This window comes from Apodemus sylvaticus, chromosome 6 (assembly GCF_947179515.1).
Source record: "Apodemus sylvaticus chromosome 6, mApoSyl1.1, whole genome shotgun sequence".
Lineage (NCBI taxonomy): Eukaryota > Metazoa > Chordata > Mammalia > Rodentia > Muridae > Apodemus > Apodemus sylvaticus.
This window is the reverse complement of record NC_067477.1, coordinates 142032639-142052698: the sequence shown is the minus strand read 5'-3', so window position 1 is coordinate 142052698 and position 20060 is coordinate 142032639. Positions and strand designations below refer to the sequence as shown.

Genomic DNA, 20060 nt, shown 5'->3' with positions numbered 1-20060 from the left:
TTCTCTCTAGCTCCCTCTGCCCCCTTCCTCTCCCTCTCTCTCTCCAAGCCAGGCCACCCAGTATTGCCTTACTTTGTTTCTTTACTTGTTTCCTTAATTCAAGGTTAATTATATCTATTTATTTTTCTCTTCATTTCATTAATTGAGGGTGCTTAGCCCTTGAGACCAGTACCTAGATCAGGCCTGCCTCCATCTTCTGTGTCATGTGATTAAAGACACACAGCACCACACTTTTTTCATTGTACATGTAGTTTAATTTCAAATTTTATGAGAGAGAGAGAGAGAGAGAGAGAGAGAGAGAGAGAGAGAGAGAGAGAGAGAGAAAGAATTGTAGGTTACAGTTCAATTCTTTAGTAACTGTGTGACCACAGGCCATGTTTAACTTTCTGTAAGATAAAGCACAATGGTACTGATTATATAACACTGCGGACTTCCACTAAGCAAGCTGATTTTCACAACTCCTCTCTGTCTTTTAAAACTTTGACGACAACACCAGGGCTCCAAAGACGTTTGTTTCTTTCATTTTCTTCTTCTTGATGTTCTCTTTTTGTTAGAAGTCAGAGTCAAGGTAAAACAGGAAAAAAAATGACCCAAAGTGATTAATGTGTCACCCTCTGAGTTCTTTGTCCTTTCTTTTTTGTCTTTGCTGTTCTCTGTGCTTGCTATCCTCTAGATGATAGGGATGTAAATCCAATTTACATGTGGTGACTTGTAAGGAGGCTCTACTGATCTAGAGAGTACCCTTGAAATAAAATGAGAATCAAAACAAGAACTTGTAATAAAATATATAGACAAAATACAATTTCTATTATTAACCCCCCCAAAAAAACAGCAACACTTTACTGACTAGACAAGTTCCTTTTCTCCACATCAATTATCTCCCCAATAGTTAGGTAGTGTGCAAGTCTGTCCTAGTTTGACTATCAAGGTTAAGAAAAGTGAACCATCATCAAAACTAGTTATTCTTACATATATTAAAGGACAATGAGTTGTAATATATTCACACTAAAATTATGACTGATTTCATGCTGAAAACTGTCCACTGGAAAGACATAGCTCAGAATTTAAGAGCACTGGCTGCTCTTCTATTCCCAGGCCAACTGACACCCTTCTCATAGCCTCTGTGGCCACCAAGCTTTCTCAAATAGTTTGCAGACCAACAGACATGGCAACCCCCCTCACACATACATGGGAGATGTAGTTAGGTGTGTGTGGCAGGTATAGGTATTGAGGTTGAATTTAACTAGCTTGAACAAATATATAACTGGAAAGTTCATTCTTTAATTTACTTAATTTTATTAAGTGTACAGTGCAAGAAGGAAAATGGGCTGCACCATATTTAGGGTACTACCTGTAGATCAAGAGGAAGGACCATCTTCTCTGAGATTGATCCATCCCTTGGGAAGAAGGACAGTCAGCCCAGATGTGCTGGTATGTATTCCTGGTTCTTTATCAAAAAGACTTTGACTCTGACCTTGCTTCTGATTCCCCAGTGCAGGTTAGGAATCCAGCACAGATAGAAAGCGAAACCACACCAAGGAAGCAAGCATGCAGGAAAAAACTAATCAGAAAACATGTTATGTTGGACGCAACAAAGCAAGCTCATATTCACAAATCTGTGAGCCTAAGACTCATCCCTGGCTGGAAGGAGAGAACTGAGTGTAGCACACACACAGAGTTGGTCATCTCTGAGTCCATACTCGCCCAGCCCCGATGTTCACTTCACTAGGCCACAGGCTCTAACACCTCACTTTATTACAGATAATCATGGTGGCTCAAGCCTTTAATCTCAGCAATCAGATCTCCACTTTCTGGGTCAGCATGATCTGTGGAGTGAAAAGAAACAGATGGAGAAAAAACTCAATATTTCTTTGTTAGAACAGTTATTGTAAGTTTTACGGAATATAATAGCTTGACATTCAAAGTCTCTGGTTCACTATCACCCCTCTCACATGTCTAAGCCAATGCTTCCTAATGAGTTCTTCCTTCTCCATGACTGCCCCCCATCCCTGGGTGTTGTGTAGTGAATGTGTGTGTGTGTGTGTATGTGTCTATGTGTGTGTATGCTCGCACATGCACACAGGACTACCATCACTGGAGGATTAAATATAAACAAACAAGACAGGAAAGCTGGAGGAACGATAGAAATAGCCGAATATTTTCTTTTTTCTTTTCATAGGAAGAAAAAGGGAAAAAGAGAGCTGCCACTGCAGCAACATCTGCCACCATCATCTTCACCACCACCACCAACAAAAGATACTTGTCAATCTCCTTTTGTTATAATAATCAAAATTTAAAATTGTGTGTGCTTGTGGGTGATCTATAGCACAACCCTGACAGGAGGATTAAATAAAATTAACCAAGAGATCCAAGGCTACATAATAAAAATGCTAAAGCATAGATGATAGACAGACAGATAGATATATAAACAGAGACAGACAGAGATAGACAGATAAAGAAGAGAGGAAAAGGACAGAGCATAAGAAGGCTAACGACTCATAATGGCCCCTCGAAAACAAGGAAGGCTGGAGAGAGAGGTCAACCTCCTTATGTTTATTAAGGCAAAATCAAAAGAAAAAGTGAAATGAAACAAAACAAACCTAGCCGAATATTTTATTTTTCTTCAGATATTAAAAATCTTTTTAAAAAGAACACAATCATCCAAAAGGAAGAGAGAGAGACAGAGACAGAAAGACATAGTGAGAGAGAGATGAAAAGATCTATTTTTTTTTACCACTTTTTATTGTAATAAGAAAGTAATGACTTTAAAAATTAAAGCTGGCCCATCTTACTTTAACACTCACTAATACAATTTATTCTGTTGAGTAAGACAGGGATATGTGGTCAACACTACCATAATTTAATAAGGAATTTTAAAAAACCAAGAAAACAGCCAGTAAACTGCTTGAACTCATTATGGTTTTTATTATTAAAAAAGAAGGAACAAAATAAAGGTTAATGGTTGTATTTTCTAATTGTTAATAAATAATCATTAAATATTAAAAATCGGTCCACTTTTCTAAAAAAAAAATTGATCCATCATATTATTCACTGTTGTATCATGAGTACTGTACTAAAAACAAATTTTGGCTTTAATGAAAAGGACAACTTGTCAACTAGGAATCAAGGTGACATGGAGAACAGAATACCAACTTCACCATTGCCCTAATGCTAAAGACCAAGAGTGATATACACAACAACCAGGCAACTAGCTGACAATCCTCTTAGGAAAAGAAAAGTTAAGGAAAATGGCCAACTTAAACCTCATTTAAATAAAAAAAAAAAAAGTCCAGATTTGACATCTGGTAGACCTGGGGTGGAGGAAATTATGATCCAGATGGGCAGAAATCTGGCCAACATAGTAACATACTGGGCTGGAGAGATGTCTCAAAGGTTAAGAGCACTGACTGTTCTTCTGAAGGTCCTGAGTTCAAATCCCAGGAACCACATGATGGCTCACAACCATCTGTAATGAGATCTGACACCCTCTTCTGGAGCATCTGAGGATAGCTACAGTGTACTTACATATAATAAATAAATGAGTGTTTTAAAAAAAATAAAATTAAATTAAATAAATAAATGAAAAACATAGCAAAATACAAGACAGAAGGAGGCAGGGGTGGGGGTGGGGAGACTGATTGCCTCTCATTGCCTTTCCCCTATCCAACATGTACCATATTGTCATCACGCTTTGAGGGAATATAGAGAGTGGAGAAAGTGCCTGCTGCCAGAGATCTGCACATCCCATCTAGATGGACACCAAGCCTGGGAAGCTAAGGTTCCCACAATTCTCCAGTGCCCCAGGATGAAACACAGAGATGGGTTGGGGCACAAGAAACACGAGGACCAGGTCCTTCCATGAGCAGACTAGTACCTCTACCCACAAGACACTGTGTTATTCCCAGCTTGAAGGAACTAGCTATCCATCCCTCCAGGACAAAGAGAAACCTCAAGCGAGGTGTGAGGGCTGGAGACCAGAGAGACATAGGTTTTATCCCTCACCTTCTCCCTTGCCTGCACCTCTGAAAGGATGCTCTTGGCTATGGTAGGATAGGAGTGATAAACGACACTCAGCTCCACCTACAACTCCCCTACCACCGCTAAACTTAAACATGCTTGTACAAGACCAGTGGATAGCAGAAGTGGCAGCCACAGGAAACAGTCCACATGGTTCCTCTGAAGGAGGAGCAGGAGAAGCAGTATTGGTAGCTAGAGAAGCCCAGAAAGGGAGACCCCACTGCCACCTTGTACAAAGGTATGCTTAAGAAACTAACCATAAACAATGAAGCAAGGCCTAAACAAGTTAAGAATGTTACCCCATGATCTACTGACAAAAATCACTAAATCTCAAAATATTCTGAAAACAGATAACAGCTAATAAAAGCCTTAGAAAACTTGAAAAACTCATTATATATATAAAGTATAAATGTGTGCCTACAATTATGCTTCCCAATACACTGTGTAAGCAGATGATTACAATCAAGAAAGACTAATTCCAGAAAAGAAATCCAGATGCCCAGACTCTGTTTTGCCTCATCTGGGTCTTTTATAAAATAATCCCAGTGTTTTATATCTGACAAAACAGGGAACCAAAGTAACTTGGAAAAAACCCAACTCTAGATCCTTTCTACTGTGCTATATATCAGTCTTCTGGTAAATGCTTCTCTAAAAGAATGATTTTTTTTAAAGATTTGTGGTTTTAACAATTTATTCCACAAGGAAACCAATGAGAAAGGATTCCCAATTTCTTTCAAATTGTAATGCAAGGTAGTAAAGACACATAAAGGTCTTATGAATGTGAAGAGACTAGTTTTCTAAGACAGCTATGAAAATATTTCTTCTAAAAAACAAGTTCACTCAAATGAGGCATTTAGATTCTGGTTCCAAAAGAGGCTGTGTCGTTTCTTAAATCAGGGTTTCCCTACTCTGTAGCCTTCCCTTGAAAATACTGTTCTCCTGGTGCTATCTCCCAAATGCTGGGACTAGGTACCACCGTGTCTACCTTTAAATTCTTAAAAATACTGAAGAACACAAACTTCAGTGTCTTCACTGTGACATAAGCCAAATGGCTAATAACTTATTTAGTTAATACGAAAACAATTCATACCATGCTTTTCAATCCCAATCTAAATTTAGACACAGTAGATTGGGTTTCAGGAAAACACCATCATCCAATTCCAGAAAACATAACTAGGCACTGGTCATCTGCTCAGATTTAGATTTTGTTGTGATTCAAGTTGTCACTTGTAGAAGTTTGGACCTAGGTCTTCTTCCCAGCCCCATGCTCCCAGAAATAAAACTCAGACTCAAAATATGTATACTTACAAATATCTTGGCCTTATAGCTAGTCTTCTCTGACTAGGCCATAGTGCATTATAACCCACTTACTCAAATCTACTTTCTGACACATGACTACTTACCTGGGCTCAGGTACCATGTGTCAGTCTTGTCACATTTTCCCAGGCAAATATCTCATCCCTGGCTCTATCCCAGAATTCTTTCTGCCTTCTGAATGTCTCATCTTGTATTCTACATTTTCCTATAGGCCATAGTTTTCTTTTAGTACAATACACAAAATATTCTCTCTACAGTCACTAGCATCATTAAAACCTTCAAATTCAAATTCTTAATTATTCTAATTCTACTTGTACTTCTAAGGTACCAACACCACCAGCAATATCCAGAAGCCACCCAGAGGTTACTATGGCTTTTAAACACTCATGTGTACCTGCTTCTTCTTTCAGGATTTTATTTTGGTAATACTGCCACCCCAGTTGGATGTTAGCACCACGATGAAAAGGTGACCTTCCTGTGCCATGGTTGCTGACAGAGCCACTGTTTTTCCTGTGAGAAAAAAAAAATTGAATTGTTTCTCTAAGTACAAAAGGATGTTAAGGTCATGTAATGGAATTTTTTCATGCAATTTTAATTATATAATATTTGTTCTTTAATCACTTATGCATTAAATCTTAAAAAGCATCACCATATAACATCACCTAATGTTTTTTAAGACAGGGTCTTCTGAAATTCTCTATGTAGACCACGCTGGCCAGGAACTCACTGATGTTCACCTGCTAGGATTAAAAGCATGCACCACGCATGGCTCCAGCAATGTTTCTGTAAACCGACTCAATCTAAAATCAGCAGAGTCAGTTTTCCATGGCTTTTCATTTCTTACAATGAAAAGCAGACAACTCAGATCCCAGGCTCAAATTGTAGGAATAGATAACAAAACAAAAACTATAAACAGATTTTTACAATTCGGATATAAATACATTTATCCTCCCATTTTATTTTTTTTTTAATTTTATAGCAATAGAAACAAACTGGAGATTCATGCACAGCAATGAAAATCTGATGTTTAACATATAACCAAATGTGAATTTCAGATCCCCCAGATTTTGCTTTGGTTAAGAACATTACTTTAATGTATCATTTCCTTTTATGTATAAAATTACAAGACAACAATAATGTTGTAAAACTGATGTGCAAGTAAAACACCACAGGCTTAGAGGGCAGGAGACTCAGAACAAAGAAACACATAACACAGAAAGTCTTCTTGCCTCTCCATATAAACTAGAAAAAAAGAACAATTTACTAGAAGGTAAGTTGTCCCAAGGCTAAAACTAATTCTTTCAAATTCAAAATAATACTTTTCAGAGCTAAGTCACAACTACCTAGGACAAAAATAAAGCCTTGTTGGGAATCTAGAATTTTCTAGGATTTTCACATAAGAGAAAAACTGACTTTAAAAAGAAAACACTATTGTAGCTATCTTGTCAAGAAAGAACTAAGGAAAAATCCTAAATAAATGTTTCAATACTAGTAAGTAGTACACACATAAACCTAAAATTTCATTTAAAAAAAAAAGCAGACTGCCCAGATGACTCACCTCTAGAGTATAAAATTATCAAAATCCAAAGATTAGTATGTTTACCTACATTCATAGAGGAGAGTTACTTCAACAGAAGAACAGAAAGTCTGAAGACACAGGATAATAGAAATTTTCCCTTAACAAACAATAAAAAGATATGAAAAATATCCAGAAAATATCCTCATCTATTTGAGATAATACAGTCCTCAATTTAAGATACTCTTCTCTGTATATTTCAGCTTACACCAAGCAGTAGTTTTCTAATTTTCCTACACTTGTGAATATAGGCTCCAGCCAATTTGAACAAAGGAATAGATTTGACTAAGAAAAATCAAAATAATTTCCAAAGAATACATTGTTATCAATTCACACACACACACACACACACACACACACACACATTGATATGTATCAACTTTCTTAAAACAAACAAGAATACAGACCTTTGAGATCTGTTATATTTCTTATAGCCCCTGAGACAAAGAAGCAATCAATATCAACATGCCTTACAGAGCTCTGCTGTCTGGGCCAGCTCAATTTGCCTAAAAGGAAAAAAGAACATTCAAACCCAAACTAATACTTATCATTTAAAACAGATTAGTTTAGAAATCACATTCAAGAAGAATGGTATCATAACATAATATAGAATATACTATGGACTGTATACCACCTTAATAGATGAATTTCAGTTTCTCTAGTTATCTGATAGAATTTTAAATCACTTCTAACAACACCATGGTATTCTTTCTTATTCTATTTTCTAATTGTCTTCTTTTAAAATTTAATTTTACAAGATAAATTTGATTATTTGTAACAATTTTGGTATGTGTAGTTTCACATACTTAGCTTTAATAAGCTCCATTCTGCACAACTCTACAAACTTTATTTAATGAAACAACAATAACAATGGCTACTGCCTCCCAGTGTTCTTGATAAGTATTAAAACAAAGAGGTTTACAGGGGGATAGATTAATTCTCACAGCACTATGGAAAACATTACTACTACCCCCACCTTTTATAGACTAGTAATTTAAGTCCCACAGCTGATGAATGCCCAAATTGCAATTTAACTCCAGTCTGCTTGATTTCCAACTTTTTAGGCTATCATACTACTCTTCTAATTAGACATATTTCAAAAAGTCCACAGAAAAAAACAAAAATCTACATACAAAGGGAATTTTTCTTTCACCATTAGATGTTACTAGTTCTGCAGCACGTTTATTGCATTTATGGAGCTGAAAGTTAATATTATCTCATAAGGACAATTACTGACTTAGAAAAACCACAGATTGTTTATAAGGATTATTATAATCCAACTATTAGGATAATATTACTTTATAATAATTTTATTACAAATACCCCTCATGGTGTTCCAAAATATAATAGTACAGGTCCTAAATCTAAGAATCTAAACTCTAAGAACTTTCTAAGCTTATAAGAAGTTCTGATTTCAAAGAATATGCTTGCGTATCAGCTTTAAACAACAAAACAAAACAAAATAAAAAACTTACTCCCGAACAACTGAGACACTTCACGTACTAACTGTGAGGCGATTGTCTAGTCCCACTAGGTGCAAGGCACTGAACCTTTCTCCCTGCTGCTTTTAAGCAGATGTATGCTGGGCATCACTGATTCCTGTCGTTCCTCTTGCAGAGAGGAAATAGGCCAGAAAGGCAAACACCCATGCATGCTCCTGTCGCAGAAAGTGGCAGAGCAAGGACTCAGATCCAGGCTACACTAAATCAAACTCTTGCCATTCTCTATGTAAATTTCACTAATCACGATCTTTCTTTTGTAGAACAAGGTATCAAACTCAGGGCCTTGAATATGTAAGGCAAACAACAATCACAATTCTACTGTTCAAAGTACTATGAAACAGAAGGTAAACAACCTAAAAAATGTTAAATATTTAAGGGGTACAGAAGATTTAAATAAAATGCCTATCACATGGTTTCTTACAACATATAAATTTAAAAATTTACTCCCATTCATTGACCTAACTCATAATAGTATTCTAAAGCTTTCAAGATCAAGTGACCTTTGGTTTAAAAAATCCAAGAAACAAATAACAGATGGCATTATTATGAAATATTCCAAACTACTGGCTAAAAGCCTATTTAGATATACAAACAAATAACATAAGAGCAACAAACATTCACATAGAAAGACCCTGCAACTTTCTAAAACCCCATTAGCATCTCCCTCTTTATGCCTCCCTTTCCACAGTTATAAAGATTACTATCATATAATCTTGAACCTTACTTTTTGCCCCCAAAAACAAAAGACCAAAACCTTTGTCAAAATAACTGAACTAGAATCTAGTTTAAGTAACAACTATCACAAAACAGCTTCCTGTTGGATTGGGATGACAAGTGTTAGCCACACACACAAATGAGACAATCTACATAGATGTTAAACCAATCTCCCTAAGTTTACCACATAGTTACAACAGTTCTATTTCAATGTTAATTTTTAAGAGTGCATTATTGAAACAGCCTTCTAGAAAATCTCAATTACCCTTACTAATCAGCATCATTCTCACAGGAGATTAGGAACGGAATATAAAATGTCACGTTTATACAGCTCATAAATTCAGCTGTTTATAAAGTCCCCATGAAGAAGGAAAGCTTGGAATCCCAGTGCATACAGCACTGAAATGACCTGACATTTTGAGGTAGCCACAGTTAAGTTTAATGGGAAACATAGTAGCAAAGTTTTCAGTTATAGTTACTGTAACTTATATAACCTAACATTCCTAGAGGATTTTTATATTAAGAAGTTTGGAATCATTAGAATACCAGTAAGAACATCAGAATGAAAGCATCAAATAGAACTGTTTTGAAGAAAACAATTTTAGTACCTACCTGTGTCAGGTACAAGGGAAGACCAGCCTGTTTTTATTTTGTTCCAAATCAGAGGAAGCTTGCCTGTTAAGATAAAGGATTGAGCAGGAAGTGAAGATCCACTTAAATATATTTAAAGTGCAAATTTACTAGGTATCACCAAACACCCAGAAGTCAACAAAATGATGTATTTAAAAAAATCAAGCCAGGTGCAGGACTTAAACCACAGCACTCAGAGACTGAGGGCAGGCAGATCTCTGTGAGTTCGAGGGTAACCTGGTCTACAAAGTGAGTTCCAGGACAGTCAGGGCTATACAGAAAACCCTGACTCAAAACCAAAACAAAATTCTGACAGTTAGCTTTAGTGTTGAACCATTATGACTCTAGATATCAATAGTAGCATATCTGACAAACAAATATGCATGTATTACTGGCAAGAAAATACACTGTTAACAAAACATGTCTATGCTGCTACAGCAGACTAGACAAAGGCATATTTGGAAAACAGCTGTGTAAGAAATATAGTAAAACACACATTTAAATAACTAACACTATTTGGATTTGTATTAAAGAGTCAGACCACACAAGCAGACCATCATGTACTTAGGTGATGCCATGTGAACCTTCTCTCTATTTTAATTGGTCAATCAAAGGTTAGAGTCTATGATTGGGTAGTGGAGGGGAAAGGTGGGATTGGAGGTTCAAAAGGGGGAGCAGGTAGAGGAAGAAAAAGAGAGAAGGAAGAGGAGAGGAGGAAGCCACTATGGACCACATGGATGGGAGAAAGCACAAATCTTAGTGATTGGGAAATAAGTATTTTGCCAATGAAGACATATGACTTATAATTAAAATATTTGGATTATGTGTCATTTATATGGGCTATAAGGGTTGGAAAATTTAGCAACAAATTCGTGCACCTTATATCCAGCTTAGAACTGAACTAAATTGAGAGGAAAATCCAGCCCCCCTATATCCTAAACAACCAGAGGTAACACAGCCCTGAGCTGGGCCACAAGGTGGCGCCAATGTCACAGCATAGTTGGGGTTCCCTGAGCCTGAGAAAAATTCAAGGACCCAAAATCAATGCTGCCTGAAAAGCAACATTCACAGCTGAAGATCAGCAATTGAACAACAACAGCTATCTTTCCAAAGCTTTCTTCACAGACACAGCAGACTGATCTAGGCGTTTCAGCCGCAAGCCAAACTTCCCCTGCAGCTTTCGAATTTCCAATATCCCCCCACCACACTTCTAAACAGGGCACAGGACAGACAAACCAGCTCTCCCAAATGCTTACACTGCAGGCTGCCTAATATCAACACACATGCTGAAGGCTATAGGCCAGACAAAAGATCCAGAGGGCTCAAAAACACAAAAGCCAAGAATCTTTGTGCGGTCAGCCCCTCCCTACTAATTAAAGACCAATAATAAATACTAGTAAAGACTAATAAAAAGGCCAATAATAAATACTAATAAAAAACTAATAATAAAAGAACCACAATTTTCTAAATCCAACACCAGAGGGAAACAAACATACCAAAGAATAAGACCAAATATTAAGAAATAAATAGTAATTACTGCAATTGTTTTCTCATTCATTTCCTTCCACATGAATAAGGTGCTACAGAGAATTAAGGAGTTTCTTAACTAGTGATTATAAAAAGCAATGATATTTTTAAACAATTTTTTTGTTTCTCAGAGTATATGTGACCGAAGTCTAGAAATTAAATTTGCCAAGGTACATTGAAGAAAATTTTGCATTTTCTAGAGACTAACTCTAAAACCTGTACTCGGATAGTCTCTGAAGTAACACTTTACCAGCAAAACTTGTAATTATAAACAATATGATCTACACTCATTAAGCATAGCAAATATTTTGATTGATTAGTACTTAGTTTTAACTCAACAAACCTGTCCCTAATAGTTAGTTTCAGTCATCACAGAGACAACAGTACAATACTATACTATTGAAAATGTAGCTCTAGCTTTTGTCTCTATAACAAGGACCTACACTAAGGACTAAAGAGTGCTAATAATCACATACATTAAGAGTCATAGCCCAGAGAAACAGATGACACTATATACTAGATACTTGTGCAATGTTCCTAATTCTCAGTATTACCAGCAATGCTGAGATAAACTAAAATACGTTAAATTGTTCTATGCAAAATATCTACTTCCTCAGGACAAAATTCTTGACAGAAGGGTTACAGTTTATGAACACTTAAAACACAGAGTTGGTGTATAAAGTCACATCATACCTGAAACCATATCATAAACTAAAAAGAAAATAATTATCTAGACATGTAACTGTCTTTATTCATTAAACACACCCATTTTCCCCGTCATCATTCTCAGATTGCTTCCTCCAACAGCCCTGCCTTGTGGTGGGTAGAAAAAATTAAGTCAATTTTATATAATAATGTACTCTTCATTGATATTTATCAAGGGAAATGGGAAATTTGAAAATTCAAATGTCCAATTAACGGAAGACAAAAGATTAATGCCAAGTAAATTTTGTCAAATGCATTATTTTCAGGATGCTTTATCAGTACAATCTGTCCAGAGAACTTCCTCCCTACAGTTTAAGCCTCATATTTAAACACATTTCAACCTTTCAACTGGCTGAGTGAGGTCTATAGAGAATGAATCCATGCCCTCCTGAATAACAACACTTAACATTCACTTTGCATAAAACATCAATAAATCAAATTAACAGTCACTTACTTGTTACCACTACTTAGTTAAACACTCTACTAAAATATTCCCTTTGGAGTGTTTGTAGAAAGATACAGAGAGGAGGGGATATGTTCTATGGTGATGTGGTGAGGTATGGGAGAATGGGGTGCCTCAGCAGGCCCATGCTAAGGCATCCCTTCCCCCTGAGGACCAGCCACATGATGGTATAGTATAGAATAGAGTTTATTAAGGGCATGGGGAGGGGAGTTAAGAGAGTGGTAGAGGCAGAGAAAGAGACACTAGAGAAGTAGAGTAGAGATGTAGAGGCCAACCATGGCACGTGGAGAGAGAGGGGGGAAGGCAATGAGAGAAGAGAAAAAGGGAAGCAGGAAAAGAGCAAGGGAGGAGCAAGAGACCAAGAGGGCAAGAGAGCAAAGAGGGGGCAACCAGGCTCTTTTATAGTGGGTCAGGCCTACCTGGCTATTGCCAGGTAACGATGGGATGGAGTTTGGACAGAATGCTAACATCCTTCATCATCTGACAGAAAATGGCTCTTAAACTAGGTCATACTAGCCACTCAAGAAAACACACACAGTATAACACACCTGCCATACAAACTGCACCCCGTGAGAAGTTCATTAAAAGAACACAGCACAAGGGACTGATTATCAGGATAAAATATGTAATACATGAGGCTGAAATATAATACAGCAAGGGGGTATTACTGCACACCCATGCCAAGATGTGCTCTTGAGAAATTACTACATGCAAGAGATCAGGTGTGAGGAGGTTTACTGGGAGATAGCAGAGGGGTGAGGACCTGCAGACTGGGTAGAGGCAGACAAGAGCAGAGCCATGAGGGCAGATAAGGGAAGAGGGGGCCAGAGGACAGAAAACACTGGCAGAACTAAACTGTACCATACAACACCAGGATTACCAAACACTGACAGGTCTCTAGCTTCAGTCTTAGGGACTAACTAGTAAGCTCATTATTAGACCAAAAGAGGCAGAAAGTCAAATTTTTCTAGCCACAACTTAGACTATCGCTGCATTACATTTCATAAATTAATACAATATTTACACTGCTTTTGGTAATTATGCATGTTTATATCAAACATTATTATATGAAGCATTAAATACCCTATTAAAGTCAAATTAGCTTTTGTAAGATTTAGAAGAATCTTTAACACTTAAAACATATTTTATCCACACACATGACTCTTTAGTTTTTGAAATGACCTTTGATTTGGTTTCTCTTTCTGAAATTTGTATTAATGACATATTCTATACATGAAATATGGCTAAAGACACACAGAAGTTGTCAGCTAAGTCATAGGAGTAAAAAAGAAAATTTAAATGTTTTAGGGGCATATGGAAAAGGCCCTGAGAATAAATTACTAATTCTGCGAACAGAAGGGTTTTGCTTTCAAATTTGCTCCAGGCAGGTGTGAGGGTGTTCAATGGTGTATTCATTACAAGCCCAGAACTGCCATGTGTTTCTCTTAAATTCTCCTTAAGTAGCTTATTTACCAGTCCTGAAGACTTTATCACTTAAGAGTCAGAGAAATTCCTATTAGAAAATTACTGTTTCCAAGAAACTCTGAATCTATACACCTACTTTTAAAAGCAAATGACTTGAGAATTCTGCTAATGTGTATGTCACAGTCATTAATGTAACTGAATAAGAATGTCCCCCACAGACTCAGATATTTGGACACTTAGCTGGTGGTGCTCCTTGGAAGGGATTAACAGATGCGGCCTTGCTGGAGGAAGTGAGTCCCCAGAGGTCAGCTTTGAGAGGTTAAAGACTGTTGCCATATTCAGTCTGCTTTCTCTGCTTCACACTTTGTGCCTGCAGATGTGAGCTCTCTGCATTCTACTCCAGCTGCCATGCCTGCTGCTTGCTGCATTGCTGCCCATCATGATGTCTATTAAACTATAAGCAAAGTTACTTTCTCATGGGAAGGGGAACAGGAAGGTCGCTTCCTCAGGTTTGCAGCTTGCTTGGGAGAACATCAGGTTCTCTGCGTGAGGAAGTGTCTCCTCTGTCTTGGTCGACTGAGAATGACAAAGACCCTAGGTTGCCTGGAAACTAGCAAGCTGGGAGCAATCTCCTCATGCCATTTCTCTACAAATAATAAAATATATCTTCAAATTTAAAGCCAGGTATGGGGTATTACACCTATAATTTCAGTGTCTGGGAGGTAGAATGAGGAGAATCAGGAGTTCAAGGACAGCTTCATTTGCATAATGAGCTCAGGACCAGGCTAGCCTACAGAAACAGTATCTGTTCTGAATGAATACATACATACATACATACATACATACATACATAAAAAATTAAAAATAGTAATTCATTTGATTGCTCATTTAAGAGCACCTATGCTCACCAAGGTTTCTGCTGTGAAAAGCCAGTGAGAAAATCCTTACTGATGGTGTAATAAGGAGGGTAGACAGGTCTGATACTCTGATAGATGCTTAGACTATAGATATGGATCAGGAGTGCAGTACTTGCCTGTCTTTCAAGAGGCTGTGAGCTTGGTGTCTATATTGAAGGAAAAACAACACCAAGCAAAGCCCACAAGAAACTAAAACTGTTTTCTATACAAAACTGTCCCAACCAAAGACACCTCCCAAGTAATGGAAATTAGTCAATTATCAGAAGAGAACAAAATTTACAAAGATCTGCTACTTCTCCCCAAATGGGGTTCTTTCCACTCTGAGACCAATCTGTCAACTCCAGAGGAGTGGCTGAAAAGTAGCCATGTTTTTAACAAACACCATACTAAAAGAATAAGGACTGCAGTCTACAAATCTTCCAAATATTCTGATCTCTATATAAGGGGTTAGTATTTCAGAAATAAGAACAAACTAGAAGTAAACAAATCAAGTTTTCCAGAAATTAAACCCCACCTCACTTTAGTTTATCTGTGAAGTGGACTGAAGTAACTGGCAAGAAGCAACTTGCAAGACCAACTATATTCCATGTAGCAGCTATCCCTGGTGGTCAACTTGACTATATCTGGAATGAACTCTGACCTGGATCTTGGCTTAGAGATCTTGAGACACAGTGGCTATGAATCCCAGAAGATTTTGACAGGGAAATCTCTAAGTTCAAAGTCATCAGGGAGCAGGGCAGTGGTGGTACACACCTGTAATCCCAGCACTCTGGGAGGCAGAGGCAGGTAGATTTCTGAGTTTGAGGCCAGCCTGGTCTACAGAGTGAGTTCCAGGACAGTCAGGACTATACATAGAAACCCTGTCTCAAACAACCAAAAAAAAAAAAAAAAAAAAAAAAAGGAAACAAGAGTTGAACCTAACCAACTCTACAGTCTACTATCATTCTATACACTTAAAGAAAACAACACAGACAGATACACACAAACACACCCACAAACACACACACACAAAAATCCCTTCATGGGCTAGAGAAATGTCCCACTGGCTCCACAATTTAGAGTACTGAATGATTGTTTTAAAAAAAAAAAAAAAAGGATTTGTATCTAGTACCTTTATAGGGGCTCACAATCACCTGTGACTACATATGAACAGATACCATAGCCAAAATGCCTACCACATTCTTTAGTTTTACCCTCCCTAGTACAGAGGATCAAATTCCTCTAATCTTTTTTTTTTTTTTTTGAATTTTCGAGACAGAGTTTTTCTGTATAGACCTGGCTGTCCTGGAACTCACTCTGTAGACCAGGCCGGCCTCAAACTCAGAAATACGCATGTCTCTGCCTCTCAGAGTGCTAGGACTACAGGTATGTACCACCACTGCCTGGCGAAATCCTCTATTCTTAAAGGAAGTTTTGTTAATTCAATATCAAGAACACATTTGTAGAGCCGGGCGGTAGTGGTGCACGCCTGTAATCCCAGCACTCTGGGAGGCAGAGGCAAGTGGATTTTTGAGTTCGAGGCCTGCCTGGTCTACAGAGTGAGTTCCAGGACAGCCAGGACTACACAGAGAAACCCTGTCTCGAAAAAATCAAATCAAAAAAAAAAAAAAAAAAAGAACACATTTGTAAAATGTTAATATCTGGGAGTGGTTGGATATGCAGAGAAGGAACATTTGTAATCAGTTTAATTTTTCTTTCTTTCTTTCTCTTTCTTTCTTTCTTTCTTTCTTTCTTTCTTTCTTTCTTTCTTTCTTTCTTTCTTTCCTTCCTTCCTTTCTTCCTTCCTTCCTTCCTTCCTTGTTTATTTGTTTGTTTGTTTGTTTGCTTGCCTTCTTGCTTACTTTTTTTTGGATTTTTCGAGACAGGGTTTCTTTGTGTAGCTAGCCCTGGCTGTCCTGGAATGCACTCTGTAGCTCAGCTATTGTTATGCATTTTGATTATAAAAAAAAAACTTTTAAAAGGTTTCGTTCATCTGGCACTTAAAAGAAATAGACAAAAAGCAGGAGAAAAACATGTGGCTGTGACTTCTTTCTGGTGGCTTAAGTGAAAAACTCTCTGACTGTGAGTTTGAGGCTAGCCAAGTTGACAGAGCAAGTTCCAGGCCAGGCCTGCAGGGCCTACACAAAGAGAAACACTATTTTGAGGCCAGACAAAGCAAAGCAGAAAAGGTTCTCCTTTTTAATTTACAGACATATGCTTTTTGTTGTTGTTGTTTGGTTGGTTTTTGGGTTTTGGTTCCCCACCCCCACCCCCAAGACTGGGTTTCTCTGTATAGCCCTGGCTGTCCTGGAATTCACTCTGTAGACCAGGCTGGCCTCAAACTCAGAAATCCGCCTGCCTCTGCCTCCCAGAGTGCTGGGATTACAGGCATGCGCCCACCGCCTGGCCTTTTGTTTTTCTTTTTTATTTTTGGGTTTGACGTATGCTTTTTCTAGTACTATTGACCATAGAATTTTGATCATGAAGGCATGTTGGATTTTGTTTGTTTGTTTGTTTTGTTTTTTTGTTTTTCGAGACAGGGTTTCTCTGTGTAGCTCCAGCTGTCCTGGAACTCACTCTGTAGACCAGGCTGGCCTCAAACTCAGAAATCCGCCTGCCTCTGTCTACCAGAGTGCTGGGATTACAGGCGTGCACCACCACCGCCCAGCAACAAAACCAACTTTTAATAAACAAGTAGATACCAGGAAATGCTCACAAAAATACTTAGCCTTTATTTCTCTTTCCTATAACAACTATTCAAAGAATGCAGAGACAATAGTAATTTTTAATTTTTATTTTTTCGAAGTAAAAAAAAGGCCTCAGCGGGGCGGTGGTGGCGCATGACTGTAATCCCAACACTCTGGGAGGCAGAGGCAGTCAGATTTCTGAGTTCAAGGCCAGCCTGGTCTACAGAGTGAGTTCCAGGACAGCCAGGGCTACACAGAGAAACCCTGTCTTGAAAAAACCAAAAACCAAAAACCAAAAAAAAAAAAAAAAAAAACCAAAAAAGGCCTCAAACCAAGACAACTACAAGATAATTTTATGAACATATATCATAATGAAATCCATTATTTTGAATACTAATGAAAAGGAATAGATTTTAATTGTTCTTACTAAAAAATTAGTGAGGGAATTAATGTATGCCAACTAGATCAAATTTGCTATGGCACAGTATCTAGATATTGTGCAATATCTGGCTTCTCATAACTGTATTTATCCTACATATTTCAAAATAATCCATTATACATAGATTATACAAAATAATCCATTATACATAATAAATTTTTATTTTTATGAAAATGTGGACACAAAGAGATGCATATGTGTAGTAAGTTTCACGTTGAGTTTTATTAAGGGAGAATAAAAAGGGTAAAGGATAGAAGGAGCAGTTATTAGGCAAATACCTTACCGCAGCATCTACATTTGCAGGTGAGTCTCCACTAGGATCTGCCAGCATAGAAATGACACTAATAATGATGGTTTCCACAGTATGGATAGGTAAACAGCGTTCCTCTGGCTTCTCATAACCATATTTATCCTCCCCAGGCTCATGAAGAATAGAAATGCAAAACATCACCATTTTTATCAACTGTAAAATTATAGAATAAGAATTGTTTAAATTTGGTTACACATAATCTATTACAAATGTGATACTTATGTATATAAAACATTATTTACATGGAGATTTCCTAATGTAATCTACTAACTTTTAAGAATGTTACAGATTAACTATATTTTACATTCTTTAAAATTACAAGTGATTGCAGACCTCCGCTGCTGTCCCTGATTCAAAGGACATGCCGTCTCTTTTCTACTTCTCCAATTCTTTATTCTCAGCATTTACAGTTGTCTTTCTCTCAAATTCTAGTTAAGATGGTCCTCAAGGTTCAGCAAATAAAAATTTTAAAGGGGGAGGGTGATGTAATAATAATAAAAATTAACAGACTCAAAGAAAGACACACATTGGAGAGATATCTCAGTGATTAGAAGCATTGGCCATGAGCTGGAGAAATGGCTCAGCGGCTAAGAGCACTGACTGCTCTTACAGAGGTCTTGAGTTCAATTCCCAGCAACCACATGGTGGCTCACAACCAAATGTAATAAGATATGATGCCCTCTTCTGGTGTGTCCTAAGTCTGCTATAGTGTACTCACATATATAAAATAAATAAATATATCTTTAGAAACACTGGCTGCTCTCACAGAAGACCAGAGTACGATTCTGAGAACTCACATGAGAGTTCACACCCTACAGTCCCAGAGAATCTGACACCTTTTTCTGGCCTTTGTGGATACCAGGCATGCATGTGGTATACAGACATATGTATATATATATATATAAGCAAAACATCCACATACTAAAAATAATAAAATAGGGGCTAGAGAGATGTTGCAGTGGTTAATAACACTGGGGCTCTTGCAGAGGACCTAAGTTTAATTCCCAGCACCCACAAGGCAATTCACAATCATCTGTAATTCTGCTTCCAGGGGAGCCAACACCTTTGTCCTACATCCATGGGTACATGGTACACATACATATATGCAGACAGAACACTCATAAACATAAATATACACAATAACAAAAGCTTTAAAATAAATAAGTGATTCTCATAATCTACTTCACAAACTCATTTTAAATGCAAGTTCTATATAGTAACAGTCAGTGGGGTAGAAATACAGAAATATCCTCAATTTTATAGGGGATAAAGAAAGACACAACTATATCTCACTTTGCACTATTTTATCCAAAAGTAAATATTCTCAAAAAATCCTACAGTGTTAATCTATAAACATATTCAAATAATTATATCAGCAATTAATAAAAGTAACTTTTCACAGTAAATGTCTTCTGTCAAAAATACTATTATTACTTGAAGAAGTTTACAAAACAAGTAGGAATAAATAAATTTTCTGAGTATAAAAAGATTTCAATCAGTAATAACATATGTATGCTTGTTTGGTTGGCTGTTGTTTTGAAAGAGTTTTAACTGTCCCTGATAGAAATCTTCCTATCCCAACTCATGGTTAAAGAACACAGGGAGACTGAGGGAATAGGGAGAGACAGAAATAGAAGGAGGGAGGGAGGAAAGGATGGAGGGTAGGTGTTTGTTTGTCAAGGGATATAAAATTAATCAATCCAACAAGTACTTTTGGAAGCCCTACTGTAAAGCAAAATTACTCTTCACATGTAATCAAAAACTCATGTTTTTGCTGATTTATACAGAAACTTTCCTTTAACTGAGGTTTCTCTTCTTAACCCACTCCCATGGCTTGTGAAATCCAACAAAA

General features: G+C 37.3%; 1 protein-coding gene across 16 annotated transcripts in view; it reads right to left on the bottom strand.

Moving 5' to 3' along the window:
• Positions 1-296: 296 nt before the first annotated feature.
• Positions 297-20060, bottom strand: part of LOC127687708 (uncharacterized) — a 472408-nt gene continuing 452644 nt past the window's right edge. For 10 of the 16 annotated variants that reach the window (XR_007978481.1, XR_007978478.1, XR_007978480.1 and 7 more), the window contains one exon: positions 297-1826. Coding sequence is in view for 6 of the 16 variants with exons in the window: in XM_052186630.1 (XP_052042590.1) it covers positions 5741-5844; positions 7318-7416; positions 9739-9801 (266 nt within the window). In the remaining 10 variants the exon portion in view is untranslated. Of the gene's footprint in view, positions 1827-5728; positions 5845-7317; positions 7417-9738; positions 9802-20060 lie in introns of all 16 variants that reach the window. The other 6 variants (XM_052186630.1, XM_052186631.1, XM_052186627.1 and 3 more) reach the window with 1 other exon arrangement.